Source organism: Panicum virgatum, chromosome 6N (genome assembly GCF_016808335.1).
Source record: "Panicum virgatum strain AP13 chromosome 6N, P.virgatum_v5, whole genome shotgun sequence".
Classification (NCBI taxonomy): Eukaryota; Viridiplantae; Streptophyta; class Magnoliopsida; order Poales; family Poaceae; genus Panicum; species Panicum virgatum.
The window spans coordinates 49,549,795-49,561,441 of record NC_053150.1 but is presented as its reverse complement, the minus strand read 5'-3'; the positions used below and the strand labels follow the sequence as shown (position 1 = coordinate 49,561,441).

General features: G+C 45.3%; 2 protein-coding genes and 1 long non-coding RNA gene across 3 annotated transcripts; 2 read left to right on the top strand and 1 right to left on the bottom strand.

The window, feature by feature from the left end:
* LOC120677451 lies at positions 1 to 1,459 on the bottom strand. Its single transcript, XR_005676331.1, has 2 exons — positions 928 to 1,459; positions 1 to 159 (listed from the first exon to the last, which is right to left on the bottom strand). It is a non-coding gene; the product is annotated as an uncharacterized LOC120677451 (long non-coding RNA).
* A 4,102-nt stretch (positions 1,460 to 5,561) lies between these two features.
* LOC120679765 (2-alkenal reductase (NADP(+)-dependent)-like) lies at positions 5,562 to 7,723 on the top strand. The gene is made up of 5 exons (XM_039961420.1): positions 5,562 to 5,954; positions 6,110 to 6,287; positions 6,550 to 6,704; positions 6,934 to 7,016; positions 7,173 to 7,723. The coding sequence occupies exons 1-5, from the start codon at positions 5,721 to 5,723 to the stop codon at positions 7,549 to 7,551; spliced, it is 1,029 nt and encodes a 342-aa protein (XP_039817354.1). The 5' UTR covers positions 5,562 to 5,720; the 3' UTR covers positions 7,552 to 7,723.
* A 2,321-nt stretch (positions 7,724 to 10,044) lies between these two features.
* On the top strand, positions 10,045 to 11,360 carry LOC120678279. Its single transcript, XM_039959415.1, has 2 exons — positions 10,045 to 10,096; positions 10,216 to 11,360. The coding sequence occupies exons 1-2, from the start codon at positions 10,045 to 10,047 to the stop codon at positions 11,358 to 11,360; spliced, it is 1,197 nt and encodes a 398-aa protein (XP_039815349.1).
* The last annotated feature ends 287 nt before the right edge of the window (positions 11,361 to 11,647 follow it).

The window sequence follows — 11,647 nt, the reverse complement described above, 5'->3', positions numbered from 1 at the left end:
TGATGATGTAGATAGCTTGCATGTTAAGATAAATAGAATTAATGACTCTTAATGAGGACTAACTTTATAGGTATTATAGATTCATACTCCCATCACCAAACCTCCATTAACTTGTCTTTACGTGTCTAAGACGTCATTAGGCTGCGAGTAATGTGTCGCCTGAAAAAGAAAGACAAGGTTGTGGTTAACATACGACAACAAGTCAACAACTACCATACACATATCTGCTCGAGTATACTGTAACTAATTACATGATGTATTTTTTTATTCAGAATACATATAAAAGTTGTCTATTATTGCACTAAGATAGAAGTTGCTAGGAAGTTAGTAATTTTGTGTTATTTAAACCTTGGCTGCTAAAACTGGATCCCAAAGAATACTCACAAGTGGGGCAGCTATATATGCGACCTAGGCCGGCGGCGGCAAACGGTTAAAATAAGGTGACATGGTAATAATGCCGTGTTGGATTTAAAAGGAATGAGATGAAGAGTTGTGCCAAAATCTTTCCTACTGGAGGGCTTGAGATATCATGATCATGAAATATCTACATCTGGATAATAATGATTAAGCCTGGATATGGGAATTTCCTGGAGCGGGGGCAGAGGGAGACGTGTTCATTTTGTTTAGAATTGGGATATATTAAACATATTCTAGCTTCAGTATCGATTGATACATATAGCTGTTCAAAAATACAATCCACACAACAAGCGTCCGAGCGAAATAAAACAGAGTAGCATAAAAAAGACTAAAAAATACTTAGACATAAGCAATCTTCTACCTACGAAAACTGTACTATTCCACGGGTAGAGACCCGATCCACGTCGCCCGTTAACCCGATAACCGTCGGATTCCCACAGTACACAATATTAGCCGTCGGATCGGGTCTCACCCGCAAACTCGGACCATGCAATGGATCGGGCCTCCTACCTGGTAAATGGCCCGGGCGCGTAGATCGGCCCGTTAAGCCAAACCTGGGCGCCCGTGCAGGTTCTCGGGCGTGCACGCCGCCGCCGGCGCGTCGTTGCTACACCTCATGTCTTGCCTCCACCGGCGTTCAGAGGGCCACACCTGGTCCCAGTCTGGGTAGATGTGCCACTGCCAAGCCGAGATCCGGAGGATGGGTAGGCCAACGCACCAAAAACGCCGAGATAAATGAGGCGAGTTCAGGAAGCTCGCCGAAGCCACCGTCTTCTTCCACCGCGACCCCCAAGCTTAGCTTCAAGCTTCGCCGCTGCCGCTGCCGCAGCAACCTCCCTTACCCCACGCCATGCGTAGGAAAGCAGGGGAGAAGGTAGAACTGTAGTCGCAGATCCGAGGACAGGAACTCCCTGCTGCGCAAGATAAGGGAGGCAGGACAGCCGACCTCACCTCCGTGTGGAGAGCCGCAAGCGCCAAAGCAGCGAAGGAGGAGCAGCAGCAAGCAGCGACCCCATGGTCTTGAAGGAGTGAATGGGGAGAGAGAATCAGGGCGTGTTTGGTAGGGTTCCGGTTTCTTCAAAAACAGCTCCAGCTTCGGTTTTTCTGGTGGAGTGGCTTCTCTGGTGGAGCTGGAGCTGTTTTGCAAAATATTTGACAAAACCGTTCTATTCTGTTTTTCATGAATGCATTGGCATGATCAAATGTCCAATATGCCCTCAGGTACTTGAGCTGCTTAAACTGATGAGTTGTGGTGCAATACATACAAGGAAACATGACGGATTTAAGTGAATTCATGTGGAAATAAAATAGATAAATAAATAGGTAAATATTGGTTAGGTAAATAAATAGGTATGCACGGCGGTGAAGTTGCGGACGGGTATGCACGCCTCCGACAGCAGCACGTAACCGCTCGTTGCCGTGGTCCAGGAGCGCGCTCGCCAGCAGCCGCCTCTCCGCCTCCACCAGCGTCCAGGCCCCTCCCCATTGGAGGATGCTCAGCGCGCGCCGCGCCTTGGCCTCCAGTCGCAGCTCGGTCTGGATCCGCCCCCGCCCTGTACAGGGACCCTGCACCTCCGCCGTCGCCTGGATCCACCTCCGCCGGAGTGGATCCATCGATTCCGGTGGCCGGGGAGCCCTCCCTGAGCACCGCCGCCGGCGGCCGCCGGAGAGGATTCATGGCCTCTCTGTATCGCTGGGAGCAGGGGAAGGTCAGCGCTCTTTTTTTTTCTCCCGCCGGGGCTTGGAGGGTTGGGGGAGTGGCAAAATTGTGGTTATTTCGGCAAAGTTTAGGGGCAATCGTGGAAGTAAGGGCGATGGTCTGCTGCCGGAGCCGTGCGGAGCCTCGTTTTGCCGGCTTCACGCCACCTGTGGAAGCCGCCGGCGGCTCCAGCAGGGGCTTCACATGTGGAGCTGGTTCCCAAACTATCGTTTGGCAGGGCTCCGGCTGGAGACGCTCGTGGAGCCGCTCATGGAGCCCTGCCAAACAGGGTCTCGGATAACGCTGCCCTTGGGGCACAGGGGAGATGAAACTAAGAGACCAAAAAAATGAATGGACCACAATGCTCACACATTCCCAGACAAGAGCGAGAAAAGGAGCGTCCAGCATAGAGAAAAAATAAGAACAAAAGTAAAAAATAAAGATATCTAATTAAAGCAGAGTGATACTGTGCATCCAACCTAAAGCACTATGTACACCAGTGCTATATCCATTCCTTTTGTTAAATAAGAGTTTAAAATGGGGGCAATATCCTAATTTAAGTCATATACCCCGTATCTAAGATATACAGTCGTCTGGATTGATTAAAATACAAATAGTTTCTCAAGTAGTTACGGTGAATATTTTTTTAAAAAAAGGACACACAACAATATATATACTGCACGTAATCCGAAAGCTAAGTAAATATAAAATCAATTTGTCATGGGCAATGAAACTTCTAGAGCAGGCTGGTCTGCTCGGCCCGTTACACCAGGGGAGGCGTCCGGTGAAAAGGATGTTCCACACCGTTCCAAACAGGTCACCAAATCTCTGGGAAACAACAAATATACACACACGCTGCATTCTTATTAATTGTCTTCAACCACTACTCCATTCTACTACTATTCCTTCTCTCCGCTTTGTGCACTAACCCAAAATCTGAAACTCAACGCCACTAAAGAAGACCAAAGCAACAAATCAACAGGTAAGCTGATCTGTTCCCTTAATCGATCACTGCAACAACTTCGACATTTGACATTCAACCCTCCGAATCCTACCTGCTGCCTATAGTCACTCGAACTCCCTGACAGGAGATAACATGTTGTTAATGCCAAATAATCTTGAGATATAGTACTAAAGCAACATTAATTTACCTATGCTAGGCATATGGTCATAAATCTTGCGTATAAGCATACGATTTATTGTAAACAGGATGCATCCTAACCTTTATGACATCACGAGTCAGGTCTTTTGCACTTTGAACACGTAACGTAATATTATCCTAAAATGCTCAAAATATTATCCTAAAGATTTTAGACATGAAACAACATTTACAGATGATGGGTTTACTCTATATCGCAGACGCGACAGTAAGATTTATATAAGAAGAGGAAACAACAATTTAGATAACAGATGAGTAGTTCCGTATATGAAAATAAATTTGCAGTGCTTGGGATCAGACTGAGAACCATAACAACATTGATGATGAGAAAGACGATAAGGAGGAAACAAAGAAGCTAAAGCTTCAAGAATAAGACAAGGTACCAAAACAACCCCTTTCTGTAATTTTAAATGTGTTTTCTCTCTCTCTGTGTGTGTTTGTGCGCGCGCAAAACTTTTAACTAATGCTACATACACTTTTTCCTTCCACAAACCACCTATAATAATTTGTGCTTGTTTGTGTTTTTTCTTTGAAGCGCAAGAGGTTCAGGGGGAAGCATTTTGGTCAGCAAAGACACTTGTAAGATACCTATAACTTATGACATAATATCCATTTCCTACTCATTATTCAATTACTCTCTAAAAATTAAATTATATATACACAACTTTTATTTAGTGCTTTATACACTAATTACTTTAATGACCCATTAAAATTAATTTCCTTTTTTCGTACTCACAGGTTCTGGGAGCAATATTTTGGAGTGCAAAGCCACGTGGGAGCTAGCTATAATTTAGACTACCAATGTTATAAGTACAAGCACCATTTTAGTAGCCTCATAGTTATAGGCTCTCAATATGGTGATCTTTTGCATAGGAGGATCTCAACTGAAAACCTCACTGTACTCTCTACTAATGGCTGTTGCTGTCATCTACTATTGTCTCCTGCGACCTGTTATCAGTGTAGCGACTGTGTAGTTTATAATTCTCAGTATTTCGTGTTTGCCATAATATTTAAATTAGTACTTCGTGCTTATTTAACAGTTTTATTTCTTTAAGTGGTTACAAAATGCATCTCCAGTTAAACATTCATTGCCGACATCATCAAAGCTTCACACTTATATGAATGAAAAACTTAGATTCCTAATTTCATTGACATATAACTGAAGTCTCAACTGCTAAAATTAAAGGGTCCTCTACTGGCCAGCGCGGCAATGCCGCGGCGCCTTTCTAGTCTGATTAATGAAAGGCCATCCATTCAAAGCAAAGATTTCCATGGCAGAACACTCAAGTGCGCGACACCCCTCTAACACCAGCAGTATTTCCTCTTCTTTTTGCAGCAATGCTCAAAATCGGATCCAATATGTTCCTCTGGACAGCACCTGCGGGGAGACATGTTCATATGTTTGGGAAAACCCTCGTTGGGCAAAATATATTATTGGCTAAATCATATTTGTTGTGGTTTCACTATAATGTAGCATTGCTGTCTATGTAGACACGCTCTCTAAAACTTCACTATGGCAACTCTTGTTTTATATATACCAGCTCTTAGTTTATTTTCTGAAACTGTGGTATGTAGTGAATGCACGTTCTTATGATCCCATGAAGAGGATAGTCAATTCAAGTATATATAAGAGGAGTTCAAGTAGCTGATAATTTTGCCAGAAAACATTGTCTCCCTAAATTAAAGATAAATTTCGGTTGATCTGTTGTTACAACTATGTAAAATCAAAATATCTCAAAATCTCAAATTTACTTCATATTCTAAAACCCAGATCTGTACAAATGGGGTATTCGCATGGACTAGGGTTTCGGGAAGTGAAAACTTTATGACCTATGTCGGTCTATATATGTGTCACATGAGTCACTTGAATACAACCATGGTGGCCACCAAGTTGACAAAAATTGCGTAGGTGTAATCTAGTGAGTCCATATGTCATATGTGGTGAGTGGTTTTTATAATAAAAAAAATTATATGGGCGAGGAGCCCAGGATTTGTAACAAACATCATACAAGTAAATCTCAAAACATTGTATAAGTGACTAGCTTATAGGGTGATCTTGTTGTTTATTTACTTATTTTTGCAATTTTACCTTTCCGGAACTTTGAATTCAACATCGGCAACAAATCAGCTAAACGTTTTCACTAGCGTCATGATGTTCTATACTACCACTACTGTCGTCACCGGCGTCGTCACCTTCTATACTCCTGCCACTACTACAAGTCGCCAGCAGATATCGCCCGCGCCGGCAGTCACCTGGGCGGCGGCAGGCTCGACGCCGACGCGCCAACCACTTAACCACCATGTTCCTCCGCAGGCGTTCGCCGCCGGCCGCGGGCGTTCCAGGAAGCCCGTCCGCGGCTCTCGCGCAGCAGGGCAGCCTCCTTATATATATCTCTGTATCCTCGTCTCTCGCGCAGCAGCAGCAGATCGACCGAGCCATCAGCCATGGCAGAGGGGCAGGAGGTGCCGAACAAGCAGGTGGTGCTGAAGCGCTACGTGACGGGGTTTCCCACGGAGGACGACATGGAGGTGGTAGCCGGCATCGCGCGGCTCGCCGTGCCGCCGGGAACGCCGGGCCTCGTGCTCAAGAACCTCTACCTCTCCTGCGACCCCTACATGCGCGGCCGCATGACCAAGCACGACCCGCCCAGCTACGTCGCGGACTTCGTCCCCGGCGAGGTAAATTAATAATCATCGTTTAGTACTCCGTACTAATTACTTGGTACTAATTACAAGTGCTACTGACAGCCGGCTCTGCTGTACTCTGCTCTGCTCTCCTTTTTATCTTCCATTTCTTTCTCAAACTGGGGACCTTTCTGCTGTCCTTGTCACAGGTTCTGGAGAACTTTGGTGTAAGCAAGGTGATAGCATCTGGGCACCCGGACTTCGAGGTTGGCGATCTTGTGTGGGGAGTGACTGGGTGGGAGGAGTACAGTTTCGCCCCAAAGCCAGAGTCGTTCTTCAAGATCAATCATCCTGATTTGCCTCTGTCGTACTACACCGGTATTCTTGGTAAGTCAATTGTCAGAACTCGGAATAGCAGCACTTAGTGTTCTCTTGCAACCAATATGTTACTGCATATATAGTTAACTTCCTCACAGGTGAAACATGGTACCATTTGTCCAGCACAGTCTCTGAGTTGTGAGGTGATTGTTAATTGGTCTTACTGAGAGCAAATGTTACCTTGTTCCTCCGAAAAGAAACCTACCTCAAATCTTTCACTTAGCACTGCACATAACTTTTCACTGAAGTTGCTACGATTCCAACTTTCCAGGTATGACTGGCCTTACTGCATGGGCTGCATTCTTCGATGTGGGCAAGCCTAAGAAAGGCGACTATGTCTTCGTCTCGGCCGCATCGGGCGCGGTTGGGCAGCTTGCTAAGCTCACAGGCTGCTATGTGGTAGGCAGTGTTGGTTCTGACGAGAAGGTTTGTGACAATTCGTTTTCCTTTCTCTTCAGTTCATATATATATTGTCTTCCTCGCTCTACTTCATATACTTTTTTCTGAAGTTTATCGCCTTCTTAGTACCATTTCTTCTTTTTTTTGCGGTCGCTTCATTTGTTCGAATTAGTGTCCATTGGTAGATAATTGCAATCCAATGCAATAGTAACCTCCGTAATCCAAAAATGTTATCTGAAAAGTCATGGTTTTTCAGGTTAATCTTCTGAAAACCAAGTTTGGGTTCGACGATGCTTTCAACTACAAAAAGGAGCCGGACCTTGATGCAGCCTTAAAGAGGTTTGAACTACTCTAGCATCGTCAGTATGAACATACCAAGAAAATTCAGTGATGAACTACTTTTCCACAAAATTTAAGTGCTCCAAAAAAAGTGCCAGTACGGAAGTTATTATTTGTGATCACATTTTTCTCACCTCAAGTCATATCATTGGCTAGATACTTCCCCGAGGGCATTGACATCTACTTCGAGAATGTGGGAGGTCAAATGCTCGATGCCGTGCTGCTCAATATGCGCAAGCACGGGCGGATCCCCGTGGTGGGGATGATCTCACAATACAACTTGAAGAAGCCAGAGGGTTTGAGCAATGCGATAATGATCCTCGCCAAACAATTGCTCGTGGAGGGGTTTTTGGTGTTTGACCACTTTGTCAAGTACCGCAAGTTTGAGGAAGAGATGGTTGGGTTTATAAAGGAGGGCAAGATCAGCTGCGTCGAGGACATTGCTGATGGTCTTGAGAAGGCGCCGGCAGCGCTCATCGGTCTCTTCTCTGGGAAGAACATTGGCAAGCAGCTAGTTGTCGTTGCCAGAGAGTGAGCCCAGGGATTGGGTTTTGTTCTGCAGAAATGAATCATGTGGAGGCTCTTGTATATTCACGAAAATAATTGCTCCAGCCACGTGTTGCGTTACTTGTTTTCTTGCGCCTTCGATGGTTGTACCTTCGGTGTGCATCCAATCTGGTTCTGATAAAATGCTTTGGATTATCATTGATTGTTTGGATCCTTAGCAGTTTACTACTACTTAGGGTCCTATGACTCCTACTAAACATAGCTATCATGCATGTAAAACAACTTAGCAGAGAAGCGCCGAGGTGGCGAGGTTGGACGGACTGGGCTCTCGGGACAGCCGCCCTCCCTATGGGTAACTTCCTCCCTGATACTAATACTTGTCGTCAGGGTGTTTCATCACGCAGCGAGAGGCTACGCGGCTGTCACCACCTGCCACCTACCGCCTGACCGGTGGATAGGGTGTCCCTCTCAGTCTTATGTTGACACTAAGACTACGTTAAGCCAGCACTCAAGAAGCTCCCTTGGCATCGGGGGAACCACTCCAGGTATTCCCGACAGTTGACAAAAGCAGAGGCAAACAGGAGTCACCGAGACACTAAAGTGCATGACGGGTTAAAAAAACTAGGATTAATTAGGTTGGTGCCATTATAATTTTCCCGTTTTTGAAGCGCGCCATTACTACTCGCAAAACTATGCTCGTGCCATTATAATTCTCCCCCAGTTTGAGCCACGCCACTGTGTACGCCCGACAGCGTATCAGGCCCATTTGCAGGCGTATCCGAGTGATGTGTATTTGCATATGGACTCAAATGCCCTCCCTGAAAGGATAAGGTCGCCCACGACCATTCAGACGTGTCCCCCCTTCCCCACCCCGTTCCCCAATTGCATCCGCATACCGCCGCAATCCCTAACCCTAGAACTCGAGCGGCGGCGACCGTGTTCAGCGGCAACGGTGAGGTGCAGCGGCGCCGAAGACTTGGTGGAGTGGGCAACCATGAATGCGCTGGTCTGGTAGTCTTGCAGCGGCCATGAAGACCGGCGACCTCCCACCTGTGACTTCGGCGCAGGCGCCGGCGCCTGAAGAAGACGACACTGGATCCAGGTATGCTCTATAATGTTAAATCGTGGTTGAAATTTGCGTGGGCTAACTTGGGTCGATTATGCATTGTTAAGGTTGAAATTAGTCTTTTTTTTCTGCTCTTCTCTGTTTAATCCAGATTTGATTGTTTTTCTTGTTATTTCTCTTGTGCTAGGGCCCCTTTCTTTTCGTTAGAGATCAAAGTTGAAGCCTTTGTTAAGAAAGACATTGATGGGAAAAAAAACGTACTGTAAGGGAATGACTATTAACTGGGCAGTGGAGGTAGGCACGCTTACGCTTGATTTACTGCTTTCTAGCCTATCTAGTGTGGTCAGTTGGAGCTCTAACCAGAAGCCCACAATTTGGTTCTTTGACAAGACTATGGGTGAGGATGTAATGCTTATAGAAGAAGTGCAATTACAAAACTTGATTGAAATGTATAAGTCTGAGATGCATTGCCAAGTCCTCTTAGTTGTGGTTGATAAGACTTTGTGGGAAGAACATCAGTTTGATGCGTTAGAACCCCTGTGTGTCATTCCACCTGACACAGAACCAATGCACCCTGAACCACAGTTTGAGCCAACAATGCAGCCTGATCATCCAATGCAGCCTGATCCAATGCAGCCTGAACCAATGCAGCCTGAACCAGAACAGCCATCTATGCCTGACATCTTTGATAATGAAGAAGAGTATGTTGGTGTCCATGATGAGCATGTTTACATTTCAATTCCACCTGCACAGCCATCTATGAATGCACAAACAGATTCATCTATGCCTACTAATGATGCCAATGAAAATGTTGCTGCTGCTGAAGGAGCTATACCTCCTGATGCAGAGGTTACTGATGCAGATCCGAATGAGATAAGGGTACTTCATGATCCTAAGAACCCAAGAATTGAGAAGGGTGCTTTGTTTCCTGACATAACAGCATTCAGGAAAGCAGTGAGGCACTATACAGTGAAGACATGTTTTGAATTTGCTCCTGCCATCGAGACAGACCCAACCAGGTTTATTGCAAGATGCAAACATCCTGGCTGTCCTTGGCGCATTCATGCTTCTAGGATTCATGATGAGAAAACTATACATGTACATTATTGTATTAATTCAGTTTGGATGTGCATACTAATCACTGTCCTTGTCAATGCTGATTATTTTGAAATCACAATTGTGCAGATTAAAGTCCTACCAGCAGCCCACAATTGTCCAACCACGAAGCTTGTTGAAGGGAAAATGGCTTCTCAAAGCTGGGTGGCAGATAGACTGACTGACTGGTTGAAAAACAATCCAAGCAAGGGGCCCAAGGCAGCAAAGGAGAAAGTGGAGGGAGACTACGGAATAAAACTCAAGTACAGCAAGGCATACTCAGGCATGCAGCTGGCACTGCAACAAATTTATGGTAAATATGATGAGTCATTCAAATTGCTCTTTAATTGGAAAGCTCAGATGGACATAACTTGCCCTGGTAGCATTGTAGAGATAGAAGTGCAGAAAGTTGGCAAGAAAAGAAGGTTTAAGAGGATATTTGTAGCTCTTAAACCATGTGTTGATGGGTTTCTAGCTAGTTGTAGGCCATTCATTGGTGTAGTGCCTCTACTCTAACTGGTAAATACACAGGACAGTTGGCATCTGCCACAGGAGTTGATGGACATAACTGGTTGTATTACATTGCATATGGAATTTTTGACTGTGAAAATGAGGACAACTGGACATGGTTCATGCAGCAGTTGAGAAGGGCTGTTGGGAGCCCTAAAGGACTAGTGATTTGCACAGATGCATGTAAGGGGCTGGAGAGTGCAGTTGGTGCTGTGTTTCCTGAGGCTGAGAACAGAGAGTGCATGAGACATCTATATGCCAACTTCATGAAGCAGTACAGTGGAGATATTTTCACAACTCATCTATATCCAGCTGCTAGGAGCTACACTGAAGGTCTGTTCAAGTGGCATATGCAGAAGATACATGACTTTGCTCCAGCTGCAATTCAATACTTGCATGATCACCACAATTGGATCTGGTATAGGTGTGGGTTTTCAGAGGACAGTAAATGTGACTATCTGACAAACAACGTATCAGAGAGCTTCAACAGTCAAGTAAAACACATGAAAGGGTTGCTGATACATGAGTTGGTTGATGGGCTCAGGGAGATGGTCATGGAGAAGATGTATCTTAGGAGAAAGGTTGGGAGGGAATTCACTGGAGACATTTTGCCAAGTGTCATCAAGGAGCTCAACCTTACTAGCAACAACTTGAAAGTAGTCAAAATTGCAGTGAGTGATGATGATTTTGCAGAGGTGACCCTACTTGATGATTGGAACAATGCAAGGAAGCACACTGTGGACCTTGTGAACCATAAATGCAGTTGTAGGGCATGGCAAGTTAGTGGAAAACCATGTAGACATGCACTTGCTTGGATCTTGTCCAATAGAGGCTTGCCAATCAAGGATTTTGTGCATCCATACTACTCTGTTGAGATGTTTAGAGCAGCATATGCAGACAGAGTTCCACCCATGCCTGATAGGGCTGACTGGCCTGAGGTGGAACTAGGGTTTACATTGTTTCCACCACTGCAAAGGAGGGCAGCAGGTAGGCCAAGAGTTGTCAGGATTAGAGGGACCATGGAACAAAGGGCAAACAGGAAGAAGGTGAAATGCAGAAGGTGCAAAGGCTTTGGACACTTTCAGAAGACCTGCAAGCTGGCTGAACCAACAGAAGATGACAATGGTGTTGATGAAGCAGCCACACTTGAATCACTTAAAATGTGAATCAAAAGTTCCCCAACTCTTTAACTACAAATTTGACTGACTTACCTAACATCTGCTACTGTTGTAGGGTTAGAGAAGAAGGTGAAGGAAGTAGCCATCCACCAAAGCAGAAAAAAAAGAAGACAAGTGGGAGCAAGCAGCCGGCAAAGAAGAAGAAAAAGACTCCTATCAAGAAGAAGCTAAAGAAAGCTGCCTCTGCACCTGAAGCAAGAGTGGTCCGAAGCCTGAAGAGTTGGCTTGGTGTCGAATAGATGACTCAGAAGCTTGTCATCTCTTTTGATGAACTG

Bases quoted from the DNA above. Each gene is read 5' to 3' on its own strand.
- LOC120678279 (XM_039959415.1), top strand. From the start codon at position 10,045: ATGGACATAACTTGCCCTGGTAGCATTGTAGAGATAGAAGTGCAGAAA. The intron at 10,097-10,215 runs GCAAGAAAAGAA...GTAAATACACAG, and splicing joins GATAGAAGTGCAGAAAGTTG to GACAGTTGGCATCTGCCACA.
- LOC120679765 (XM_039961420.1), top strand. From the start codon at position 5,721: ATGGCAGAGGGGCAGGAGGTGCCGAACAAGCAGGTGGTGCTGAAGCGC. The intron at 5,955-6,109 runs GTAAATTAATAA...TCCTTGTCACAG, and splicing joins CGGACTTCGTCCCCGGCGAG to GTTCTGGAGAACTTTGGTGT. The intron at 7,017-7,172 runs GTTTGAACTACT...ATCATTGGCTAG, and splicing joins CTTGATGCAGCCTTAAAGAG to ATACTTCCCCGAGGGCATTG.